Genomic DNA, 27285 nt, shown 5'->3' with positions numbered 1-27285 from the left:
ACTAGATAAAGAAGAGCAAATTAATTCCGAACTATGCAGAAAATTGAAATAATAAAAATTAGAGCATAAAAGAATTTTAAAACAAGAAATCAGTAGAGGAAGTCAACAAAACCAAAAGCTGATTCTTAAAAAAAAAAAAAAAAAAAACAATAAAACTCTCAAGACTTTTTCCAGACTAAGGAAGAAAGAAGACCTAAACTGCTAATATCAGAAATGAAAGAGGGGAAGCACTACAGATCCCATATACAATAAAAGGATAATAAAAGAATATTATGAACAACTCTATAGCCACAGATTCGATAACCTAGATGAAATGGACCAACTCCTTGACAGATACAATCTGTCACAACTCACATAAGAATAGACAGTTTGAATAGGTCTACATCTATTAAAGAAATTGAATCAATTATTAATAACCTAAAACAGAAAGCATCACGTCCAAATGGGTTTACTGATGAATTCTACCAAACATTTAAAGAAAAAATTATACCAATTCTCTATCATCTCTTCCAAAAGACAGAAACAGAAGGAATACTTCCTAACTCATTCTATGAGACCAATCATGCTCCTTGGTATTTACTCAAACGAACTGAAAACTTATGTTCACACAAAAACCTGCACACAGATGTTTATGGCAGGTTTTTCATAACTGCCAAAACTCGAAGGCAACCAAGATGTCCTTCAGTAGGTGAGTGCATAGACTGGTACAACCAAACAATGGAATATTACTCAGCACTAAAAAGAAATGATCTCTCAAGCCATGAAAAGACATAGAGGAACCTTAAACGTATATTACTAAGCGAAAGAAGCCAGTCTAAAAAGGCTACAGTGCTGCATGTTTCCTACTATAATTCGTTCTAGAAAAAGCAAAACTATAGAGACATTAAAAAGATTAGTGAGGTCATCGGAGAGCGCTGCTCGCTGTGGGCAGAGCCTGTGTGCCACTGACGTCACCGCCGCCAACTGCTTTCTGGGAGGCAGGAGTGGAAGGCCTAAGAGTTGATAATAATGGCAGATGAAGAAATTAATGAAGACTACCCAGGAGAAATTCATGAATATTTATCAACATTTGAGAATTCCACTGGGGCTGTGGATGAGATGCTGAAGAGTATGATGTGTGTTTCTAGAAATGAGTTGTTGTAGAAGTTGGACCCACTTAAACAAGCAAAAGTGGATTTAGTTTCTGCTTACACATTAAATTCAATGTTTTGGGTTTATGCGGCAACTCAGGGAGTCAATCCTAAGGAACATCCAGTAAAGCAGGAACTGGAAAGAATCAGAGTATACATGAACAGAGTCAAGGAAATAACAGACAAGAAAAAGGCTGGCGACCTGGACAGAGGCGCGGCTTCAAGACGGCATTGGAATAAATGCCCTCTGGGAACCAAAACCTAAAAATGCACCCAAAGTTGTCAATAAAGGAAAAAGTAAAATTAACCTTTTGGTTTGATGTACACATATTCAAAAAGTATATAATTGTTTTGTGTGTGGTTAAGAATTTTATTCTTTCTTTCTTTTTTCTTTCAATTTACTTTTTTTTTTTTTAAATTGGAGTGTAGTTGCTTTACAACATTGTGTTGGTTTCTTCTGTGCAGCAGGGTGAATCAGCTATACGGACACATGTATCCCCTCTTTTTTTGGATTTCCTTCCCATTTGGGTCACCACAGAGCATTGAGTGGAGTCCCCTGTGCTATACAATCTGTTTTCATTAGTTATCTATTTTATACATAATAGTGCATATTTTTATTGTTTTCCACAAGATAGACGATGATTATGTAGCATTGTAAGGTTTAAATGTATTCCGTATTGAATTCATATATAAAATCTGTACTTTAAATTTGTAATGCTAACTACCTTTCCCCCCAGAAAGATTAAGTTATATTTATTGATTTTCTTATAGAACACTGAGGTTTTTAACATTGTGGTATATTTATAGTTTACTGTCTCTTGACAAGACTCTTATTTCCTTATACAGGTCACTCTTTCAAGTGCCATTTTATAAGCTACTATGAAATTTAAGTTAAATGTTCTTTGTAAACATTTGTCTATTTTCAGTGAATAAAGATTTTATGAAGTATGCTGAAGTTATAAACACACCTGTTTTCATTATATAATATTAAGAAAGAAAAAAAAGATTAGTGGTTGTTAGGGGTTAAGTCTGAGGCAGGGATGAACAGGCAAAGCCCAGAGGATTTTTAGGGTAGTGAAACTGTTCTACAGACTACTACAATGGTGGATACGTGCTATCATACATTTGTCTAAACCCACAGAACATACAACATTAAGAGTGAAGCTAATGTAACGTGCGGACTTTGGGTGATAATGATGTGTCAACACAGGTTCATGGAGGTTGGAGGGGGGGCACGTGGGGAGACAAGGAGTATATAGGCTTCTGGCTCTGTACTTCTGCCTCAATTCTGCTGTGAACCTAAAACTGCTTATGAAATAAAATTTATTAATTTTAAAAAATGGTTAAATGTAAATTTGTGTTATGCATATTCTACAACAAGGAAGAAAAGATTTGCTAAATCACTGTTCATTTATAGTAGAGCTTAAAAACGTCATATATGTTATACATCATTTGAAAAGGAGATAAATAGAAAAGCTTTCTAAAAAAAGGTTTCCTTCCACTGCTTAACAGTTGTACTTTGTACGTAACGATAAAAAGCAAAGAAGCCAGCTTATAATTTAGTATTTCACCTACTTCTGTACCAAACACTAAACTTCTAGAAGCTTCTAAGAACAAAGTGCTTTACTGTAACAAACTAAAAGCAAGCCAGGGCTTCCCTGGTGGCACAGTGGTTAAGAATCTGCCTGCCAATGCAGGGGATATGAGTTCGAGCCCTGGTCCGGGAAGATCCCACATGCAGCGGAGCAATGAGGCCCGTGTGCCACAACTACTGAAGCCCGTGCGCCTAGAGCCTGTGCTTGGCAAAAGAGAAGCCACCGCAATGAGAAGCCCGCGCACAGCAACGAAGAGCAGCCCCCGCTCACCGCAACTAGAGAAAGCCCACGCACAGCAGTGAAGACCCAACGTAGCCAAAAATAAATAAATTTATATTGAAAAATAAACAAATAAAAGCAACCCAAATTTGTGATTAAAAATAAAAATCTAAAGCCCACTGAAATGGGAAATGGCTATAAAGTATACCAGTAATTAAAAAGAAGGCAGATCTCTGTGTACTGCATGGGACTCAATGAAAAGTGATGAATGATAAGAAAAAAAAGGTGTATGCCTAACACTGTATAGTTTCTATAAACACATATATAAGTAATACAAACACATAGAAAAGAATAAAAAAATAGAGACAAAACTATTAACAGCAGAAGACAGAAAAGAACTGGGGGAAGGTGAGCAGAAAAGATTTTAGTCTTACCTATTTTTACTTTTTTTCAAAGCAAATATAATCATGCATTGACTAAGTTTTTGAAACTAAGGCTTCTATTCTAAACAGAAAAACGGCAACAGAGTAAAAAAGAAAATTTCACAATATCCTACTACCAGTCAAGATTTCAAAACCAAAGCCAGTGAAAGAGTTCATAAAATATTAACCATTAACAAAATCAGCATAGCCTTAATCACTTGTTCTGTGAAAGTTTATGACTTCTACATTAATACACTTGCAAGGGAAAAAAAAAAAACCCTACAAATTCAAATTACCCAAAGTTATCTTCTATGGAAAAGGGAGGAGAACTTTAATATTACTTCCATTTTATATAGGAAGAAGCTGGGGCTCAGAAAGTGAAATAATTTGCCCAAAGTCAGACAGCTAGTTCAGTAGTCAAACCAAGATTCCAATCCAGTTCTCATCAACTTAACAACGCTTTCCCGAAATCATTCTGGCTAGACGTCCTCCCTCCCTCCCAGAGGTTCCTTCTTCATATAAAAGATGAACATCCTACACTCACCTTAAGGTGAAAAGAGTTAAAATATGCAAGTAATGACTCAAGCACAAGTGACAACCGTAATAACAGGCACTGGGCAAACAAAATAGGAAGAGACAGTTACATCTACCCAGTGTAAGGCAGGTATGTAAGAAGGGCAGGCTGCTGAAGGTTTACACTAATCAAGAGGCAATTCAGCAGTCACTGATGCCAAAAATTGAAAAATTTTAAGCCTGACAATATGGTAAATGGCAGGAATGGACTCTACTTTTTTCAGGGGATAAACATAAACATGCCCAATAACGCTTAACTTTAATCCTCACAACAATTCTGCTAAACCAGCTCGCTCTCTCTCTACCCTGTGCCCCCTACAACTCTTCCTCATTCTTTCCTCGTTGCCCTGGAAGATTATCAAACTCTATTTTTTGAAATTTGATGAAAACAATAGTTATAATACCTATGCATTTCAAGCTCCTTGGCCTCACTGAACATTACTCGGATAGGACTAGAAGTAGTTATTAACTCTTTACTCCTGGCATCCAGCAGCACTGGCACCAAACCCCCTAACTCTCCTCAATTTACAAGTCTTGCTAACCACACTATCATAAAGTGAGTTCCAGCCCAGCCGAGCCTATGCTAGTATGTTCCTCCATGCCTCTTTTAATTTACTAGTCAGAGTAAGAAAAGACTTAATATAAAGAAATAAGTATAAAACCATCCCCCCTCTCCCTCAGGATGGCCACGTATTATAAATGCTGAACTCTACTCTTTTCCTTTCGCAAAGACAGATTCAGCTCAGAATCTATTTTGATCCACATCCCTTTTCCAGATTGTTTTTGGTGTTCTATACTTGGCCAGAGTCACATTTAAAGTTCACATAAACGTTTCCTAGCAATCAAATGATCCCATTTTAAAAAGGTAACTAGTCTTGAAATCTTTTCCATTTCTGGATATAAAAATGAGCTAATTAATATGAAGAACCAGAAAATCTTTAAGAAATTCCTTATTGACACAGGAACACTCCATTTAAAGAGGAAAAAACAATCACATTTGCCAGCTCTTAACAAAATGAACATCCTTGGGACTTCCCTCGTGGTGCAGTGGTTAAGAATCCGCCTGCCAATGCAGGGGACACGGGTTCGAGCCCTGGTCGGGGAAGATCCCACATGCCGCGGAGCAACTAAGCCCGTGCACCACAACAACTGAGCCTGCACTCTAGAGCCCGTGTGCCACAACAACTGAACCTGTGCTCTACAGCCCGTGAGCCACAACTACTGAAGCCTGCGCACCTAGAGCCCGTGCTCCACAACAAGAGAAGCCACCGCAATGAGAAGCCCACACACCACAACGAAGAGTAGCCCCCGCTCGCCACAACTAGAGAAAGCCCACGCGCAGCAACGAAGACCCAACACGGCCAAAAAATAAAAATGAATTTTTAAAAAATGAACAACCTGCATTACTTGCAATTCTTAAAGTTTTCTGAATGCTGACACATATCCAAAACAATATCTGGTACATGATTATTCAAAAGTAGCAAGACGCAGAAAGAACAATCGAAAATAAAAAGTAATACCAGCAATCTAAAAATAAAAAAAGACTAAACATATCTGCTGGACTGGCCAACATGAAGAGCACTTTAGGCACAGAATACCTCAAGTTCCTGGATAAGGAACAACTGACAGCTCACTTCTAGTTCTAATCTAATTAGGCAATAGCTGCATATAAACTGGGATTAAAAGCATTTGAAAATTCTTATAAGGGTAAAGATATCAATTAACTTCAGGCCTTAAGTTAAATATGAAATGTCTAAGATCACCAAGAAAAGAAGTGTCTAATCTCTTACTGGGTGTAGGTAAAAAGAGCAGACAGGAATGAAGGAAAAAAATCCCACAATATATAGGCAAGAAAAGGAAAAGAACAGAAAAAAAGCCCAATTAGAGAGCACAAAATACGAAAAGTAGAAATAAACCAAATATTTCAATCACAACTAATGTAAATAGACTAACCACCTTAAACTCAAATTATGAAAATGCAATCTAGCTGTGTGCTGCTTTCAAAGGGCACTCCTAAAACATTAAGGACACCAAAACTTGATAGTTAAAGGGCAGAAAAATATATACCAAGCAAACATTAACTAAAGTCCCTTGGTACAGCTATGCCAATATCTGACAAAATATATTTTAGTGGAAAAAATGTTCCTAGAAACAAAGATTCGTTACAGAATGACAAACTGTGCAAGTCACTGGAAACTTAGCAATTCTAAACGTATAGATAGAAAGCAAAAATTGAGAGAACTATAGGAATTTGACAAATGTTCCATCACAATGGGATTTTAACAACACCCCTCTCTGTAACTGATGGAACAAGCAGACAGTATTAGTTAAGGACACTAGTTTGAATGTGAATTCAATTAATGTGTTTCATCCAATAGACATGGGAAAACCCGACCTTAAAATTGGAAACACATTCTTTTTAAACACACATGGAAAACTGATAAAAATTTGCCACAAACTAGACACCATTAAAACAGCCTCAACAATTTCAAACAATCAAAATCACACTGGACCACATTTTATTAGCACAATGTATGTTAGCAATCAATAACAAAGATTAAAAGATACAGGGCTTCCCTGGTGACACAGTGGTTAAGAATCCACCTGCCAATGCAGGGGACATGGGTTTGAGCCCTGGTCCGAGAAGATCCCACATGCCGTGGAGCAACTAAGTCCGTATGCCACAACTACTGAAGCCCGTGTGCCTAGAGCCCATACTCTGCTACAAGAGAAGCCACCGCAATGAGAAGCCCGCGCACCACAACGAAGAGTAGCCCCCACTCGACACAACTAGAGAAAGCCCGCGCACAGCAATGAAGATCCAATGCAGCCATAAATAAATAAATTAAATATATATCAATATACCAGCATTTTTCAATACACTTTCTAAATTTCTAAGGCAGAGAAGAAATCAAAATGAAAATGTGAAGATATTCAGAACTAAAAGATAAAAATTTTGCATAGCAAAACTACTGAATTGGAGCTAAAGTAGTATTTAAAGGGTAGTTACTACTTTATTTACATATATATGTATACATGTATACAAAAGGCCTGAAAATTAATGAGCTAAAAATCCTTGTTTAAGAAACTAAATATTAGTAATTAATTACAAATCAGGCGAAGTCAAAAGAGATTATAATTTTCTGCCAATATATTTGAAAACACGGACAAAATAAATGTTTTAGAAAAATGTAAATTACCAAATGTGACTCAAGAAAAAGAAGACTCTAATGAGCCTATAAATATTAAAGCAACCAAGCCAGTAATTTTTAAATTCAGACAGAAAACACCAGGCCCTGATGGTTTTACAGGCAAGCTTTATCAAAATGAAAGAACAGATAATTACAATTTTACATACAAACTCTCTAAGAGAAAAAAAACATACAAACACTACAGCTTATTTTATTAGACTGAGAATACCCTTAATAGCAAAACTCATAGAGCTGATACAAAAAAGGAAAGTTAAAGATCTTACCAATGAACATAGATACATAAATCCTAAGATATTAGCAAGTAAAAAAATATATCTAAGGGAATTCCCTCGCAGTCCAGTGGCTAGGACTCGGCACTTTCACTGCTGGGGCCCCGGTTCAATCCCTGGTCAAGGAACTAAGATCCCGCAAGCTGAGTGGCAAGGTCAAAAAAAAAAAAAAAAAATACATGCGGGCTTCCCTGGTGGCGCAGTGGTTGGGAGTCCACCTGCCGATGCAGGGGACACAGGTTTGTGCCCCGGTCCGGGAAGAGCCCACATGCCGCGGAGTGGCTGGGCCCGTGAGCCATGGCCGCTGAGCCTGTGCTCTGCAACGGGAGAGGCCACAGCAGTGAGAGGCCCGCGTACCACAAAAAAAAAAAAAAAAAAAAAAAAAAAAAGCCAAAAACGAAACAAAAGAACAATTTTGTTTAAAAAAAGAATATGTCATGATTGAGATGGATTTATCCCAGAAATGTGAAATTAATTCCAATATTACCTTTTAGAGCAATTTTTCACATTACTAAAGGAGAAAAACTGTAATATCATCCCAATTGATGTAGAAAATGCATTCAATTAAGTGCAATGCCCACTTGTGATGTTTTTTTAAATTTCTCCATAAACTAAGATTGAAGAAATCTTCCTCAACCTGTTAAAGGAAAAAAAAAAAAGTATCCACACATTTAATGGTGAAAGATAAAAGCATTTCCCTTAAAACCGGGAATATGACAAAGATGCCCGCCATTACCATTTATATTTGGCACTGGTGATGGCTGCCATGAAGCAGTGCAGTTAAGACTAGAGTTAAGATATAAAAAGTAAAAGGACTGGAAAGAAATGACCTGTCATTATTCAAAGATTAGATGATTATCTACATAAAAACCCCCAAGAGTCCACAAGCAAATTATTAAGTTAGAGAAGTTAATGAATATGACTCACATATAAAGTCATCTACATTTCCATTTACCAGCAAAGAGAAATTTTTAACTTAAAAAAAAATTTACAACAGCAACAAAAACTATAAAGCAACCAAAGAACAAATCTAACAACAACAACAACAAATGCAAGACCTGTAGAAAGAAAAAAACATAAGACTTTTTAAAAGACAACTACCTATAAACCAAAAAATCTATTTCCTCCTCTACTTGGGTAGTATGAGGGCTAGAAGAAAAGATTAGAAGATATTAAGATCCATTTTTGCCCTTTTATTACATGTTTTCAAAAAATACTTTTTTAAAAATCCCATAAACACAGTAAAGAGGTCACAAATTGGGAAAGAACATTTGTCACACAAATAATAAAAATCAAAATATATAAGAATTCCTACAAATAAGAAAAACCAAACAACTCAAAAGGAAGAAAAATAAGACATGAGCTTCCCTGGTGGCGCAGTGGTTGAGAGTCCGCCTGCCGATGCAGGGGACACGGGTTCGTGCCCTGGTCCGGGAAGATCCCACATGCTGCGGAGTGGCTGGGCCCGTGAGCCATGGCCGCTGAACCTGCGCGTCTGGAGCCTGTGCTCCGCAACGGGAGAGGCCACAGCAGTGAGAGGCCAGCATACCGCAAAAAAAAAAAAAAAAAAAAAAGACAAACAGGTATTTCACAAAAGAAGAAATCCAAATAGCCAAAAAAATGCTCAACTTCAGTAGTAATATGAAAGAAGAACATTAAAACCATGCAGAAATAAATGAATTAATAAAAATGGCCAAAGAATTACTTGAACAGACGTTCCCCTAAAGAAGATACACAAACAGCCAATAAGGACATGAAAAGATGCTCAACAGCATTAGTCATTCAGGAAAGGCAAAATCACAATGAGATACCACACTTCACTAGCATGGCAATAATTTTTTTTTAAAGGGAAAATAATGTATGTTGGTGAGGACATGGAAAAATTAGAACCCTGATACAGTGTTGGTGAGAATATAATATGGTACAGTCACTTTGGAAAACAGTTTGGTAGGTCTTCAAAATGTTAAACACAGTTACATTACCTAACAATTCCACTCCTTACTATACACCAAGAGAAATAAATACCTATGCCCCTCCAAAGACTTATACACAAATGCTCACAGCAGTACTGTTCACAACAGTCAAAAAGTGGAAACAACCCAAACATGCACCAACTGATGAATGGATAAATAACATGTCATATGTGCATACAATGGAATGTTATTCAGCAATCAAATGAAATGACACTGATACTGAAATATGCTACAACATGGATAAACCTTGAAAACATGCTAAGTGGAAGAAGCTAGTCACAAAAGACCACATACTGTATGATTCCATTTACATGAAATGTCCAGAACAGGCAAATCCACAGAAAGTCCATTAGTGGTTGCCTAGAGGTTAGGTGGGAATGGAGAGTCACTGCTAATGGGTACAAGGTTTCTTTTCAGGATGATGAAATGTTCGAACATTAGATTGTGGTGATCATTACGCAGTTCTGTGAATATACTAAAACCTATTAAATTGTACGCTCTAAGTGGGTAAATTGTAATATGTGAATTACATCTCAATAAAGCTATTAATTAAAAAATGAGATGTAAGTTCACACCCACCAATCTGGCAAATACAAAGAAGTCGGACAATACCAAGAGTTGGCAAGGATACAGAACAACAGTGCTGGTAGGAGGGTAAACTGGCAACTATTTTTAACTAAAGTTAAAGCTGTACAGGTCCCCCACTACCCTGCAATTCTAGTTCTCTCCAAGGCTTCATACCTTGGAAAAATGCTTTTGCACTTGTTCAAAGCCTCGTTGTTTCTTTAGTGGAAACAATCCTATCCTACAATGATAGGACAGAGAATAAAATGAGATATTCAGTCTGAAATAGAACACAGAAGTGAAAAGGAATAAACTATAGCTACACACATCAATGTAGACAAAACTCATTATCTGCATGGTCTCACTTCCCTCACCTCCCAGCTTCAAGTCCATACCTCACCATTACAATCACTTCTCTTGCTTTGCCACTTTTGCCTGGGTAAACCACAACTGCAACACTGCCTACTCTGCTCCCAGGAAAAAGAACACAACTGCTTTTTTCACTTTAAACTAAGGACGGCTCCCCTCAGGAGGCCATTCCACATGGCTAGTCCATTCACATTCTGATCTTCCCATAGAATACTGCATACCTTCTCCTCTCTCGTCACACCCCACCGGCCCCTACTCACCCTCATTTTTACTGACAAATCCTCCTACTTCACGGAGAGAAAAAGAAAGAAGAAAACGGCCCTGCTCCCACCATGCCAGCTCCCCTACTATGCTCTCCCTCATCTCACCAAGGAAGAGTATACGGGTGCTCCACGTGGGCCCATTCCCAGCAAATGTCCCCTCTCCCGCTTCATCAAGGTGTTCATTCTGTACAGAACCATTTCCCACGAACAGTACAAAAATGCTGTAATTTCGGCCATCTCAACCAAACTTTCTCAGGGCCCCAACTCTCCCTTTAGCACGGCGCCAAGTGCCCACAAAAGGGCTTTCTCCACTTGCCCTCCTCTTCTCTCAATCCCTCGTGAACCCTCCCTTCCAGGCTCTTCCTGCACCACCGTGTGGGGACTGCTCTTGTCAAGGCCATCAGTGACTCATGTGCCACCAAAGCCAGAGGACAAGTCTGGGCCCTCATTTCACCTGAGGGCACAGCAGGAGCACTGGGCGTGGGTTCTCACTCCCTCCCCCTTGACGACACCTCCCCCATCTTCAAAGATGCAAGGACCACCTGGTTCTCCTCTACCTGGGAGCCTGCCTGTCCCCATTTTCCTTGCTGCCTCGGCCCTCATTCATCAGTGCGCTCACTCAACATCAGGACTTTTAAGTGTCATGAAAACACTGAGGACTCTCACATGTCTATCCTCAGCCCAGACCTCTCCCCTCAACTCCGAACGCCGTAACCCTACGTGGCTCCAGTTGGCTCTCGAACGAAGACGGTCACAAATGCAACAGGCCCAGACCCCAGCTCTTGATCTTACTTCCAAACCTGCACCTCCCACCACCTTGACCGCAAGCAAAAACCCCTGGTCGGTATCACCTTCACTCCGTTCTCTCAGCTATATTCAATCTGTCAACAAAGCCTGTTGGCCCGACCTTCAAGATGCACCCAGAATCCAACCACTCCTCACTTCCACCCCTGTGCCCCGTCAGTCCAAGCTGCCATTATTGTTTTGTTGGATCCTGGGCAGCAGAGGGGCAGCTATTCTTAACACGGTTTCAGGGGAACCTTTTAAAAACATAAATCAGATCTCATATCACACCCCTGCTCAAAACACTACAATACTTCCCATCTCATTCAGAGAAATAGACAAAATCCCAACTGCCTGTGTGACTGGCTCCCGCCCCCACCCCACCCCACCCCCACCCCACCACCGCCCCCCCACCCCGACTTTCTCTCCTGCCACTCTCCCTCCAGCCTGGCTCTCTACTGTCCCTCCAACACAACAGGTACAACCCTTCTTAGCACCTCACGTGCACTGGACTCTGCCTGTGAGACTCCCCTTACCCCACCCCCACCCCCACCCGGAGCCACGTGGCTCCCTGCCTCACCTCCTGTGTTCAGAGGTCTCAGGAAGGCCCCTCCTGACCACCTTATTTCAATCTGCAAACAGCCCCCACCCACCTGGCTTGACTTTGCTCCCAGCTGCATCACCACATGACTACCGTGTCTTTGACTTTCTGTCTTTAACTGTCTTTCTCCACCAACACGTAAGTTCCAGAGGACAAGGACAATGTCTTCTTTGCTCACTGCTAATACAGCCAGCATCAGAACGTATGTTTTATCGCCTAAGACATAAGTACTCAAACATCTGAATAAATGAGTCTCAAAAACAGTAAGAGGGGAGGGGGGAATTACAGAACAAAATGATTCCATTTATATAAAGACATGCAAAAATTAAGTTATATTATATAAGGATACATTCACAGATGGTAACACCATAAAGTAAATCGAGAAAATGATACATGCAGGTCAGCCCTTGCTTTGGGGAGGTCAGAAGAGGTAGGAGTGGTCGGGGAGGTCATACAGGAAGCCAAAGGTAGTGGCAACATTCCATTTCTTAAGCGGGTCAGTGGGTGCACAACTGGTAGTTTTAACATTTAATATCTGTACACATGCTGACATATACTCCTTGAACATATGATCTCATTAAAAATTGAAACAAAGAACAGGTTAGAGCAAGACAGGTCAAATCCAGCCCACCACCTGTTTTTGTAAATAAAACTCTACTAGAAGACAGCCACCTTCATGTGTTTCATGTTGACTGTGGCTGCTTTTATACCACAGCAGCAGAATCGAGTAGTTACAGAGACCATATAGCCAGCAAAGCCTAACATATTTACTGACTGGCCCTTTACAGAAAAGAGTTGTCTGGTTATAATGTGAAATTTGAAAAGAAACTGAAAGCAAAATTTAAAAGAGCCAATCTTCTGTTAAAAAACACTGATCTCTCAAGGACTTCCCTGGCGGTCCAGTGGTTAAGACTACGAGCTTCCACTGCAGGGGGCACGGGTTCGATCCCTGGTTAGGGAACTAGATCCCACATGCCTCGTGGCACGGTCAAATAAATAAATAAAAGTTAAAAACGAAAACAAAACATTGATCCTTCAAGACGTGTGATTATCTCCAAGAGCACAGTACACTGAAAAAATATGGTTCCATATAACACGAGGGATTCCAAAGCAAACGGGATTTTTATACTGTCTTAAAGCACCAGAGAGATTTTAAAGATGAATATTTTAGAAAGCAAAGTGCAAAACCTCAAATTTATGATCTCTACTCCCACCCCAGTAAGAAAATATTATCACATTTTAGCAAATAAAATCTATATAACATAATCCAAATTTGGGGGGAAAAGGAAGACAACAACAACACTACCACCGAACTCTACAACCTGCCCTCACCCACTTCGCCATCATCCTATACTTCCCCAGGGCAGCTAGTTAGACCTCGAAGGTCCTCTATGATGCCATAATACTCCATCTCACTTTTTCAGGGCATTTCACTGAAGCTTATATTAGTCATCTCTGAACTTATTTCTACTGTTATTAGGAAGAAGACTAATAACAGTAATATTAAAACAAATATTACTGTGTACTAGGCATTGTGCTAGTTCGTTTATATTTAATATTCATTTCACAAACAGGAAACAAAGGAACAGAGATGTCATCTAACATTATGATTACACAGCTGGAAGACTGTGGAAGCCAGAACTCAAAGTCAGCTATTTTAGGTCCTGTGCACTCTTGACCTCCACAAGACACTCTGAATTGAGAACAGAGAACAGATATTAATCTGTGAAAACTTCCTTAGCTTAAAATACTATCCCTATGATAGGTGCCAAATACATAGCTACTGTATCCATCTAAGAGTATAATAAATCAAGGATGAGAGGTCCACAGTGGAAAGGGGGGAAGGGGGTGATTCAAAGAGTATTGTTTAATCAGAAGGGATTGGGTCTCATCACAGGCAACAGAGGCAGATGTGACCTGCCCACTGTCCAGAGGCAACAGAAACCCTATGTATCTCTAAGTCAACAAAAGTAAACCAGGAGACACTACACTCCCTCATCTACTACAATGACAAGAACAGATATGTACTACCACTAAAAAACAAACAACAACAACGAACAAAACACCAACTCAGAAGTTAACCATTTATTCATTTTTCTTTAAATTTTTATTGGAGTATAGTTGATTTACAATGTTGTGTTTATTCTTAACTCGCCGTGAGTTCCAGCTATGATGTTATTGTTGAAACAAATGACACTTGAAATTACGGTCTATTGGGGCCACCGAAACCCTAAGGAATCACCCAGGAACTGAGATTTCTCTGCTGCCTACAGGTGATTTTCCAGAATGACCTAAATCTTTCTCTAATAATCAGTGACCTCCAAAACCATGATTCTCATGAAAGGAAGCCCCAAACAGCCACTCGAGTCAATACTTGTCAATGTTCCTCGCACCACTGCCTCATCTGGGGACTGAAGGCCCAGATTTCACCAAGGTCCAGCCAATGCCTACTGACTACACTAAGTCTTACGGGATAGAGGAGGCCACCCCGGAGTGTGCCTTAGTGGCTAGTGTAACTGCTGCCTACTCACCCTGATAGGGTCTCAGAGGGCCATGCATTCTCAGGCAAGCTCCCCTTTCTCTCCTTGTCAGTGTGTCGCATTACTATTGACACCAGCATTATTGTTCAGATTTACATCCAGGTCCAGGGAACTCCAGGCTCCCACTAGCAATCCACACGGCTTTCTCCAAGTCTGACTCAACATTCAGTCATACTTTTACTTCTGCAGGCTTGCTTGCTTTTACTTATTTATTTATTTATTGCCGCCTTTTTAGTTCGGCTGCCTAATGTTTCAAAAAACAATCTCATTCATCTTTCCTTTGGGCCACCATATTTCAGGGCAGTCAGCATCTGGTGTACACAAACCATTCCAAGTCAATACATACTCCCGCTGTAAGATATTCTGGAATTAATAATACCCTAGTTTTCTCCAGAGTTGTTGAGAAGTACAAAATCAGAGTCTCCTTATATCAGTAAAAAGATGCTCAGAACCTATCAAACTTTATTTGTATAAAATCAGTCGATTGTGTAGTCTTCACTAATACTTAATAAAACAGATCAACACTAGCCAGCAGAAGTGAGAAGTAGTAAACCTCCTCTACTCAGAGTAACCCCAGACCTTTGCAAAGTCTGTGACACAAAAATGCCCTTTTTAAGGTTAAGAAGCCTTTCGAGTACTGCCAAGATTCCCTTTTACTTGCTTCTTTACCGTCTAGCCAATCTACCTGGTACCCAGATGTCAGTTCATAATCATTCAAAACCTGAAACTGGGCATTGACCAGTAACTCTCTCTCCCCTCCCAGTAAAGAAAAATAAAGGGGGAGGGAGAAGGAAAGGGGGTTTCCGTGGCAACTAAATGTAAGCCAAAGTCAAAGTCAAATCTACAGTCAACCTCGATCCAGACTGCAGCAGGAAAAAACCCATTCCCACTGGAAGCACCATGGATTTCAAGGATGCTCAAGATGTTTAGCATGAACCTACACCAAGCCTCTGATCAGTATGGGAACAGTCAGTGTTTCAAGTTTGATCAAGATGTTGCAACCAACATCTATGGAGCAAAAGACAATATAGGTCAATCCTATTTGTCACTGCAAAGCAGCTTCACCAGCATGGGAAGAGTGGCACTGCTTAGACACACCAAACCAAGGAGGAAAGTGGAAGTAACTATTCAATACCTATGAGAAACAAAGGTGTAACTATTTTATTTTTTGGCAAGAGACTTCTGGCAATCTCAACCACCCAACCAGCAGACACAAGCTCTTTCCTCTCAAGTCTCTAGGGCCTCTCATTAAGAGTCTGCTATTTACACCATATACAAGTCTAACAAGCTGTGTTCCCTGGCCTCACAGCCAAAAGGACATCTCTTTTGTCAATGCTGCCTCTCCCCATAGACTGCAAGTCTTAAATGCCTGTTCATGACTGAATCCCTAATACAGTTCCTGACAGGGTAAGGATTCAATATATTTGCTGACCAAATAAATGACGACTAGAAGAAGCAGACAGGAGGAGTGGTCACTTGTCATTCTCAGCATAGCCACAGGCCTGATTTCAGGATGAAGGATTAGAAAGTGCCTCCCTGATCTCCTCCCTTTTATATGTCGAGATTTTAACATTTGGTTGGTAAAAATCTGTACAATTTTTATACTAACATTTTTCCACTCAATAAACTAGATCATGCATATTCTGTGTGTGTGAGAAAAGGATCTCTGCCGGTCTCTCTTCTACTGTACCTCACCTCCCCAGGAGGAAAAACACTCACCCACTTGGGTCAGAGTCCAGGGCACAGGCAATCCCCCTTTGCTAGCAAGCAAGGGTCACTGTGTTAAACAATAAGCATAGAGTTTGCCTCTCTCTTGCCTTCAAAGGGCAGAATTGGCAAATCAATCCAGGGCTAACTCTCTGGAAATAGGCTTTCATTTAAAAAAAAAAAAAAGATAACGATGAAGCTGGCATCTAAAAACAGAACTGACAGCTGACTGACAGGATGAGGGCAAAAGATACAAAACTCAAAAATCACAGTAGGATAAGGTTATTTAGCATAGGCACAAACAATCCTAAACACCTGGCAGCACTAAGTTTCAGCTATGGCAATAGATTCTCATGAAGCAACAGAAAAAAAAACAGTTTCTCAATTATTTTATAAAATAAATTCACTTAAAAATTTTTTTTTAAATTTCAGTCTCCTTTAAAGTTCAGCACCTGAAAATAACGTACGTACACCATCTTTCCCCACTAAGTAATGTCCAAGGTAGGATCTAGGTATAGGTAGAGCTCACAGATGACACAAAGAATTCCTTGACCCACAAGCAGTCCCTAAAATCTGTGGTCTAGAAGAGTGGTTCCAAAAACTAGCTGCACTTCAGTGCTACTTGAGGAGCTTTTAAAAACATATTCTCACTCTCACCACACATTTCTAGAGGTGGAGTTCATTTTAAGACCCATGGTCTTAAAAAGTATCCCAAATGATTCCAATGCAGGCCAGATTAGGCCATCTATGTAGAGCAGGGTTTCTCAACCTCAGCACCACTGATATTTGGGGCTGGATAATTTTTTATTGGGGGGAGAGGGTTGCCATCTTGTGCATCATAGGATGTTTAGCAGCATCCCTGGTCTCTACCCTCTAGAAGTCATTAGTACACTGCCCAACCCCACAGATGTGACAAGCAAAAACGTCTCCAGACATTGCCAAATGTTTCTTTGGGGCAAAATCATCCTCCAGTTGAGAACCACTGATCTAGAGTAAATCAAAAACCAACCATTTGAGGTTCTCTTAAGAAAGGAGAGATAAGAAAGCTTTTTAAAGCCAAGAGGCCAGGTCTATTTTTGCTATCCATCTCACCTAAGAAAAAGCAGCGAATCCTCGGCTCACACCAGGGCTCAGGTCTTGACTTATGAGGAGGAGCAACCACAGCCTCTTGTGCTTTTTATGAAATAAACTCAGAGCTGAGTTTTAGCTGAGCAGACGGTCAGAAGAACTTCGCTATCATTCTTAAGGGTAATAAAGCATTGTAAAATTTTAGACCAATATACACACTCAGGCTGCCTCTCAAATATCCAAAATACAAAACCCCAAGATACAAGTTTATCAAAGAAGCAAACTAAATTCCAATCCTGACCAATACTGTTTTAAGGAAGATGTCTCATCTGTAACAAGCACATTATCTTTGTACCAAATCAATGCAAAAATTTACTTTAAAGAGGCTAAGCAAACCTCACCCAGTCAAGCCTTAATTTTATCACTATTCATTTTCTGTCCAGTTATGGTCTGATTCTCAAATTCCCAAGCAGTTAATTGAAACCAGCAAGTTTTTGTTTTGCTATACTTTACACAAAAGCTAGTTTTCTAATCTAAAACAATCTTCTTCCTGTTCCTCAGTAAGTTAAACCAGCGAGATGCTCATCTGTACTTAAGACCAAGTCTATCAAAATAACACTTCCCCAAGTGCAACGAAGCAAGCCAAGGCCCAAGCAAGTAATTCCAGCGGAAAGGCAAGCATGGTTTCAAGTACCAGGCAGAAGAGCACGGGGCAAGAATCAAAAGACTGTGAGTATACGTGTGAGTGAGTGCGTGGCATTTTGTTAGATACTCTAGACTCTGATCAAACACACTGAAATGCAAAATATCCATCCAGGACAACAGCTATTTCCCAAACTATCTTCACTGAAGTGTATCTCAATACACAGCAACCTTTCAAATCTCAGTAAGAACCCAGGAGTACACTAAGAAACTCTAGAATTATTGGGGGCCAATCACACTCAACACGTAGTATCCAAAAAGTACGGTAGGAACAGAATCCGACTTGAGCTCCCGATGGCCTTTTCTTTATTTAACCATCTCTTAAACCATTCCGAGGCACCACCACTAATTACTCCAAAAAACGTTTGTAATTTAATCAATCTTCAACCACCCCTTCTCCTGGGTGGTTCTCAGGCCAAATGACTCTTAAACACACACAGCTTTCTAAAGACAGACACCAAAAGCCAGGACTTAAACACTCATGTGACTTCCTAATAGTATCTAAACATTTAAAAATCAAATTTAAATTAATAATGGCCACTAATTACTCAGCGTATTCTTCGCGCCAGGCACCGTTTCTAGCTTCTTTACACGTATTAACTCCTTTCCTCCCGACAAACTTAAGGAGGGAGACGCTGCTGCTATTCCCGTATCACAGAAGGAGCAGGGAGTTTGGGTAACCTGCCCAAGGTCACAGGGCTAGAAAGTGGTGAAGCTGAGACCTGAAACCAGGCAGTCTAACCCGAGAGCAAAGAAAGCTCCCCCACTACCACCGCTTAGGAGACTTTCCAGTGGCTGGAAATCTGGAGTCTCTTTCCCACTTGCTGCCTACCTACAACGTGACCTTGAGGACATAATCGCATTCAACTCCACATTAACAAAACAGCCACATTAACATTAAGTGCTGTGAGGATGAAAGGAAACAACTCCGAAGCGCCCCTCCCAGAAAAACAAAACATAAAGCTCTATCCGACCCACAGAGAAAATGGTGAAGTACCGAGAAAATTACACGAAGCTCCGAGGTTGAAACGTCAGGACACACAGGTACATCCAAGGACTCATTCCGTCCACCTACAACCAAGAGTCCAAGTTGTGATCAGGGCAAGTAGGACCGGGAGGAAGCCCCTCCGAGGGAACGGCGAGAGGGTTTCTTTAAGAGGGAGGTACTTGCGGCCGAAAGAAGGACCACCCCCCTAGTGCATTTGCGCCAGGGAGGCTTTCGCGACCAGGTCTGCGCTGGAGTCGCAACACCGGAGTTAGCAAATCGCTCGGAAGGAGATTTAAACGCTCCGAGCCGGGCTCTGCGTATCCCGATGACTCTACGGCGAAGGAGCAGAAACCCACAGAACTTGTTTCCCGGAGAACCGCGTCCAACAATGGCCTTCGCGAGTCTCCGGCGAGCCGCCGCCTCAACTTGACACGCTCCGCGCTCCGGGGCCCGCGGGCAGCGGACGGCGCTCGGGGCGGGAAGGCCGGAGCGGAGCGGGGCCCGGCCGGGTTAGGGGCGCGCCCGGCCGCCGCACCAGGCCGCGGACGTCAACGCGGGCTCAAAGTTCGTCGCCCGGCCCGCGACCCACCCAGCCGCCCGGCCCGGCGGGGCCCCCGCGGCCTGCGGCGGGGGAGCAAGCGGCTGACAGGCGCGGGCGGGGACGAGCCGGGGAGCCCGGGCGCCGCGCCTCCCCGGCCGCCCAGCGGCGAATTCCGGGGGGGAGGGGAGGGGGCCGGGACGCTCCCTCCCCGAGCCGCCGAGGCCGGGCTGAGGGGCCCCGCCGCCGCCCACGCGCCGCGCACCCCGCGCCGCGGTCCGCTCCGCCGCCCCCTCCCCCCATTACCTGGAGGTGCCCGCGACTCGCCGCTAGTTGCGCTCAGGCGGGAAACGCGCTCACCGACACCATCAGCGAAGCGCCCAAAATGGCGGACGTATCAAGCAGGCCTTGAGTTCCCCCCGCCCTCCCTCCGGCCGCCTCGCGACCAATCAAGGCCCTGCCCCCGCCCCCGGCTCCACGCTCATTGGCCTCCCTCTCCCTCCCCCTGCAACCTATTGGGTCACACTGCTGCCCCGTTGCACCCACTCCGATTGGCTCGCAGACCCCGTCCGTCAAGTGCGAGGGGCGCATTCTTTTCCCATGGACTTGACGGATCCGGAACCTCTAGGACCCCGGAGTCTGGAGAAACAAATCAGAAACCGAGAGAAACCTGGCTGGGTCCCCCTACGCCGTAGCAACAGCAGGGCCTCCGCTTGACGGACGCTTCGGACCACCAATCCAATAGCCAATGCTTTTTAAAACTAAATTGAGCCAAACCAATCATGGCCGCAGCTCTGGGAGTTTCAAGAGAACCAATGGAGTAGCGAGACCGGCGGGCAGGCGGGTCGGAGGGCCTGGAGGAAACGGGTGATGACGTGAGCCACAATGTGTTTCGGCGGCGGAAGTATTTCCGAGTTGGGGAATTAGCTCAAATGGTAGAGCGCTCGCTTAGCATGTGAGAGGTAGCGGGATCGACGCCCGCATTCTCCACGGTTGAATTTTATAAAGGTTGAGGGGTCGCCCGTTGGGGATGGTCACTTTGTTCTCAAAGGCGGCGACAGTACCAGGAGTTACAGGGGCAAAGTGAGGGGCCAGGTGTCCTAATTTGTGCGCCCAGCTCCGTGAGGGACTCGAAGTACAGAGAGGCGGGGGTTTTTGTTTTGCCTCGCGGAAGGATTTACGCAGGAGCTTCTTAGAATCTAGCGGGCACTTGGTCTGTGCCCAGCCTGCGGGGGTGCGCAGGGAGCAGACGGTCCCGGCTTTGACGTCTGTGGGAGACGTCAGACTCCATCTGGGCAGCACCAGGTAAGTAAAGCAGACCGCAGAGTGGTCGGGGTCTTCCTGAGCAGGTTACATTTTCACCCACGGGACAGGGAGAACAGAACCGTGGGCCTAGGTCTGGGTGGCAGGGAGAGAGACCTGAGACCCCAGGATGGGGCTTTGGAGCAGGTTGGGTTGTGGGGGGAGAGGTGACGCCCCGGGGGAAACCAACAGTCCCAATGCTCAGATGGGTGCCGGGCCTGGAGTCGTAAAGGGGACCCCGTGCAGGGAGAATGGCAGGTTTCCCTGGGGGCACTGGCTTGGTCAGAGATGACCACTCCACCTCAACGACAGGAGGCAGGCTCCCTGCGGGGCTTCCCCGGGCTGTCTCCCAGAGGCCAGGCCTGAGAAAAGTGACAGAGTTGGCCCCTGGGGGTAGCGGGATGGCAGGACCATTGGAGTTGGCCCCTGGGCTGCCTTCCCAATGCTCAGCGTCCCGCTGCACCCCTATGCACCCGCCCCAGCTGGCCCTCCACCTCCCTGACTCAGACTCTCTGAGCCCCCGTGCCAAATGGCAGGGAGAATGGAGCTCAGCTTGAACTGGGTCAACCCCAGCACCTGGGGAGCTGGGTCTCTGGTGCAAACATGCCTCTGCCCCAGCTCACCCCTTTCAGCGAGCCTGTGGCTAGAAGCAGAATCTAGAAGGAGTTCATTGCTTGTAGATTATCATCCCAACATTACATGTTAGTTAACTGAGACCCAGAAAGCATTTAGACACCCGTATTGGCTGAGTGACCTTGGCTGGGTGACCAGTGCCCCTCTGAATCTCCAGGTCTCGTCTGTAAAGTGCTGGTGATAATACCTCCCCGCCTGTGTCCATGCCCTGAAGGGCGCTGGGCCTCTAGGAAGGCAGCAACCAAGGGCAGATGTTACTTGCCTTGATTCTACTGTTCGGAAGAGGCTCAGAGCCTTGCCCAAGCCACACAGCTAGTGAAGAACACAGTCAAGATTGAAACCAGTTCAGAAGACATGCTTGGTGCAGAGGGTTAGGGAGAGGGACATACATACAGATAGTCCGGGGTGGGGCAGAGGCAGGCATACCCAGCAGAGGGAACTGCAGAAGCATGGTTGGGGGAGGCACAACTGTTGGAGGACCAGGTCGTGGAGATCACAGGTCTGGGGGGAAAACAATGGGAGGGACTCAGCAGCTTTGGAGGATACACAGAGGAACTTGAGGTTCATCCTCAGACAGCGAGGGCCAGGAAAAGCTTCGGAGCAACAGAAGGGCGAATTCAGGGCTGGCCGTACTTTAGAAAGGACTGTTTGGATTAAGAGCAGCAAGGCTGTGCTATAGCAGTAGCACAGGACCAGAGGGGCAGTGCCTAGCGACTGGACCTAGGAGCAGGGGAGGGGCTGCAGGGAACCCCGGGACAGTAAAAGCACTCTATACAATGTGATGCTTTAAATAACATTAAACATGAGATGAACCCTGTGCTCTTGAGCAGGACTGAAAACTGAACTTTCTGTTTCTAGATCCATTGGACTAAACGCTTCTTGAGGTTAGTTTTTGTTTTATTCACTGCTGTACTACAGTACCTAGTACTTAGCACACAGTAGATGCTCAGTAAGTCATTGTTAATTTCATTACAAATTCTTTTTAAAGACCTCCTGGTCTTTCTGACTGACCGATGCTCTGACAATGCTCTTTCGTGTGACCCTTCCCTGCAGCTGGGCCCCCCTTGTTCTTCCAATGGGCTACCTTTTGTCTGGTGAGGAAGTCTTAAGCCTACCTATCTCCTGCCTTTCCTTTCCAAGTAATCCAGCACAAAGCCTTCGTCCTATTCAATCTGGTCTCTCTCTTGCCTGTCCGTGTCCCAGTTCTGGTCCTCTGGCACAAGTCAGTGTTGTTGATGACAGGGGGCGGTGCCTCAGAGGGACACCTCTGAGTGTGTGGGCAGGAGGGGGCAGCCAGGGCTGGCACCTGCCCTCCTGGGGAGGAGGTGGCCCAGCCACCCACTGATCCGTGCATCCCTTTACTCATTCATCATCAAAGGACTTGCCGGTATCTGCTTCAGCCTCCTCCATCCCAGACTGAGGTGGGTCACAGAGCCATGTGCACTATAATTAAAGGAAATAATGCAGGGACTTCCCTAGTGGTCCAGTGGTTAAGGCTCCACACTCCCAATGCAGGGGGCCCAGGTTCAATCCCTTGTCAGGGAACTAGATCCTGCATGCCGCAGCTAAAGATCCCACATGCCGCAAGGAAGATCCCAGGTGCCTCAACTAAGACCCGGCGCAGCCAAATAAATAAATATTAAAAAGAAAAGAAATAACGCAGTACCTCGTCCAACATAAGTGGGCACCCAAAGTCTCCAATTATGATAAGCTCCTAGCCTAACCAGAAGGGTTGAAGTCAGGGAGAACTTCCTGGAGGAGGAGGCATCTGAGTTGAACATATCTCCTGAGGACCATGGGGAGCCATTGACAGGCTTTAAGGAGGACAGTGACTTCAAAAGCTCTGCAGTGGCCTCACCATCATAAAACTTCTAGATTTCTCAAATTGCCACCTTCCTCTTTTTCTCCCTAATCCCTTTGTAATTTAATTTTTAATATTTCAATTTTCAACCCATCTAGACTTTTAAAAAAATTATATGAAAAATTTCACACATACTCAACAGTAGAGAGAAAAGTATTAGTGAGCACACGTATGCCCACCACCCAGCTATGACTCCTTAACCTTGAGGAACAGACACAGAGCTGCCAGAGCTTAATTCTATCAAGTAGTGATTTTTTAAAAATACTATTTACTATTACTGTGATTTCCTAAAAGAAAGGACGTTTTACCACACACACACATACACTCAGATAGGAAAGACCAGCTCAGGATAAAGAAAAGGCTTTAAATTGGATGAGCTTGCCTTGAGAACAGAGACCACCATTGTCTTTCCTTCTGCTAGGTCACCAAGGCTCAGTCCTGATCTGAGGGCTGGAGTGGGGTTTCCCTGGCAGAGGACATGCTCTGGAAGGGCCAGAGCTGGTGCTGGGTGGTTGCTGGGTCAGGTTAGGATGTGTTGAGGCTGGAGAGAAGGGGCCAGTGAGGAAATCTAGGGGGATATGAAGGGTAGGCCCATTTTAACATGGAAATTTAACTCTGTTTCTTTTCCTTTTCTTCACTGCGTTAAGATTCAGTCTGGGTTGCAGGGGGAGGTGAGTATTTCCCTTCCCACCAAAGGACTGGTGATAGAAAGGGGAACCACTAGGGTTGCTAATAATTAGGGCCACCATCGAGCTTGCAGGGAAAGAAAAGAGAAGATGGCCTTTGGGTGTTCCTTGGTGGGACCCCAGCTCCATCATCAGAGGGTGTGGTCCAACAAGGGGGTCCCAGTGGTAGAAGCGCCAGCGGAGTGGCTCTGGAGAAGGAACAGGGGCCAAGTGGGGTCCAAGCCCACCCAGCTTCGCAACCACCCAGGCTTCTCAGGGACAGAACCTTCTGCACTGCCCACATCCTGGTTCCCCAGCGTCCTGCCTGACAGTGGACGTGCCCCAGATATGGGCACATGGATTTGGTTCAGCTGCCCAGGGCAGCTGCAGACCCAAGGGGGTCTGGACCTCAGGCAGGGAGGAGCTCCCACACCCGTCCTGGGGTTGGAGGCCGGCCGAGATGAACAAATGGATCCCCTCCGATGGGGTTGGTGGGGAGGGGGCCATCACATGAGGGAAACCCCGCAGGGCTCAGTAAGGGATGGTAGAGACTTGGGGAGCAGTGGGTGTCACCGCAGAGCTGAGAGGGTTTAAAGGGAAACTAGAAGCCCTTTTGGCCACATTGAGCAGCACCCAGTAGCCAGATGGTAATGTGTATTGGATAAAGGAAGGATTGAACAAATGAATGAAAAAAATTCTGGCTTTACTTCTTTTTCCCCGAGCCTTGGTTTCCTCCACTACAAGCTGGGGATACCATTGACTTAGCTGGGCTGTTGTGAAGTTTAAATGAAATAAGCCCGTTAACTTCACCCCCATACTCGAGAGACAGATTAGACATCACCTCCTCCAGGAAGCCCTCCTTGTCTTCCCAGGATATAACACTGTGCTTTCCCCACAGCTTTGGAAACTGCCTCTGTTACTAGGTTTTGAGCACCTTTAAGGGAGGGGGTCACATCTCACTGCTCTCTGGGGCCCCAGCATGTGACTTAAGTGCAGAGCTCTGCACACAGTAGCCACTTAATAAAGGCTGATAGATTTACTTGACATATAGTAGGAGACCAGTGGGTTGACCCTCTGGCCCCCGGCCATGCAATGGCTCTATCCGGGGCCTGCAGGAGAGGGAGGGGAGGACTTCCTCCCAGCGCACATAGGCCACCAGGGAGCAGCGGCCCAGCCACCGCTGCCCCACCCTGGGCTAGATCCCTGGCTTCCCGAGCAGACTGGATGGCTGACCGGGCAGGAGAGTTGGGGGGTGGGAGTTCTCCCCCATGATGCAGCCGCCCCCCGCTGCCCCACTGGCTGCCTGCATCAGTACTGGTGCTTTAACGAGCACCTGAGAGTGAGGGGGCCCAAGTGCTCCGAGCCCTGAGATTCCTTCCGCAGGCAGCTCTGTGGGCAGGAGCTGCTGCCTTGGGCCCGGGGGGCCGGGTGCGCTCTAGCTCTGCTGGTCCTTAGCGCTGTGACCTTGGGCAAGTATGTCACCTCTCCCACTCACGGAGAACCTGCTACTTGCCAGGCCCCAACTGAGTAAGGCTGATCTCATGGAAGCCTTACTGTAGCCCCGGGGTTGGGGGGATGGTACCCTTCCTTGACAGACGGACGGGGCGGGTGGATGGAGCAGATAAGAAATGAAGCTTTTCAGGCAGAGGCGGATCTGCCGGCTGCGGTCTACAAAGGGGCCTTGAGTGTAGATGCCCACCAGGGGTGGCACAGCTGGCCCGGCTCGGCACTCAGGGCGGGCCGTCCATGCTCACTGTTACTTTGCACCGACGGCAGGCGGCCCATCCCCAGCATCTGCAGCACCGGCAAGCCCACCTGTTTCTGTCACCGCCAACGCTGACCCACGATCTCAGGGAACTCCCGGGCAATCTCCTGGGCAATCAGGAGTCAGGGGAGGCTACCCCTCAAAGGTCTGTCCCAGGACCCCAGGCCCATCCCCAGCTGTGTCCCCTGGCCCAACAGCCTGGGAGCCCTCGGGGCCACAGCCCTCCTCATCCCACCAGACTCCCCTCCCTCTGCTGTCACCTCGGCACTCCAGGCCTCAGGGCTCAAGGGTGCAATCTCAGGGTCGTGTGGGGAGGCACGTCTTCTGGCTCTTTGTGGTTTGATTCCCGAGTGCTGGGCACACCAGCACTCTGCCCGCCCTGACCTCCCGCCGACGTTCCGGTGGGGGTGGGGGTGGGGGTGGGGCAGTCAGGCCCTTCCTGGCTGCTGCATTTTCCTTCCTCCCAGCCCTGCCAGTGTGGTTCTTCCTGCCTGGCTGCAGAACAGCCCAGCCTCCTCAGGACACACCGCTGCTTCCACAGACTGGGGACCCCCAGGCGCAGGGACCAGGCCTGACCCATGTCTCCTCCAGTACCAGCCGGGTGGGCACAGGGCAGGCCTCTGTGAGGACCAGGCTCTCCACAGCCCATCTGCAGATACGGACACTGTGGGGGCCCGGAGAGCAGGAGGCCTGGGGGGCTCCCTCCCCAACCCGGGGCAAGTGTGGCCCGGCAGCGCCATCCACTGGGGTCAGCGCGGATGGCAGGGCCCCCAGCACTGTCTCTTTTTGGCCCCCAACCGCAGCTTGAACCCAGGCCCTTGGCAGAGAAAGCGCCGAGTCCCAGGCACTGGACCACCAGGGAAGTGTCCCCCCAGCACTACTTTTTTTCAAAGATTTTTTGGATGTGGACCATTTTTTTAAAGTCTTTATTGAATCTACTACAATATGCTTCTGTTTTAGGTTTTGGTGTTTTGGCCGCGAGGCACGCGGTATCTTAGCTCCCTGAGCTAAGGGATCGAACCCGCGCCCCCTGCAGAGGAAGGTGAAGTCTTAACCACTGGACCACCGGGGAAGTTCCCCCGCCCCCCCACCCCACCCCAGCACTGTCCTGACGGGCAGCAGCGGCCCTGGGCCGGCGCACACAGGTCAGACAGTAGCAAGGACCAGCCAGGAACAGCCCAAAGCCCAGGTATGTAACCTGCAGAGCCCAATGCGAAATGAAAATGCAGGGCCTCGGTCTTCAAAATTATTTAGAATTTCGGGACGGCAACAGCAGAGCATGAAATCTAGCATCAGGTCGTGCACGAGTCAGGCATCCCCGGAGCTGACCCGCCCGCAGGCCTCTGCCCAGAGGTCTCACCCCTCCCTGTGGGAGCCTGATGGCAAGACGCCCATGCCCAGGACAAGTGCACGACTCCGACAGCTGTCCAGGGAGGGCCAGAGGTCAGCGTTCACTCCGTGGGGACACTCAGCTCCAACACACACGGCATGAAAGAATGGCAATGATGTTTTAAAAAATTAGGTTTATAAATATTTTCTCCAT

At 45.4% G+C, this 27285-nt stretch overlaps 2 protein-coding genes across 8 annotated transcripts in view; one reads left to right on the top strand and one right to left on the bottom strand.

Moving 5' to 3' along the window:
- The window catches only part of PPP6R3 (protein phosphatase 6 regulatory subunit 3), a 126740-nt gene extending 106804 nt beyond the window's left edge, over positions 1 to 19936 (bottom strand). For 4 of the 7 annotated variants that reach the window (XM_073809288.1, XM_073809287.1, XM_033861323.2 and 1 more), the window contains exon 1: positions 19823 to 19935. The gene's annotated coding sequence lies outside the window, so the exon portion shown is untranslated. Of the gene's footprint in view, positions 1 to 18987; positions 19062 to 19822 lie in introns of all 7 variants that reach the window. The other 3 variants (XM_033861324.2, XM_033861322.2, XM_033861325.2) reach the window with 3 other exon arrangements.
- Positions 1009 to 27280, top strand: LOC117313345 (uncharacterized). The gene is given in 4 exon segments (XM_073809451.1): positions 1009 to 1359; positions 1361 to 1427; positions 19202 to 20821; positions 26703 to 27280. Coding segments are annotated over 3 exon segments (1428 nt in total). The 3' UTR covers positions 20212 to 20821; positions 26703 to 27280.
- The last annotated feature ends 5 nt before the right edge of the window (positions 27281 to 27285 follow it).

The sequence above is a fragment of the Tursiops truncatus genome, chromosome 8 (assembly GCF_011762595.2).
Source record: "Tursiops truncatus isolate mTurTru1 chromosome 8, mTurTru1.mat.Y, whole genome shotgun sequence".
In the NCBI taxonomy this organism is placed as follows: Eukaryota; Metazoa; Chordata; class Mammalia; order Artiodactyla; family Delphinidae; genus Tursiops; species Tursiops truncatus.
This window is presented reverse-complemented; position numbering and strand designations above follow the sequence as displayed.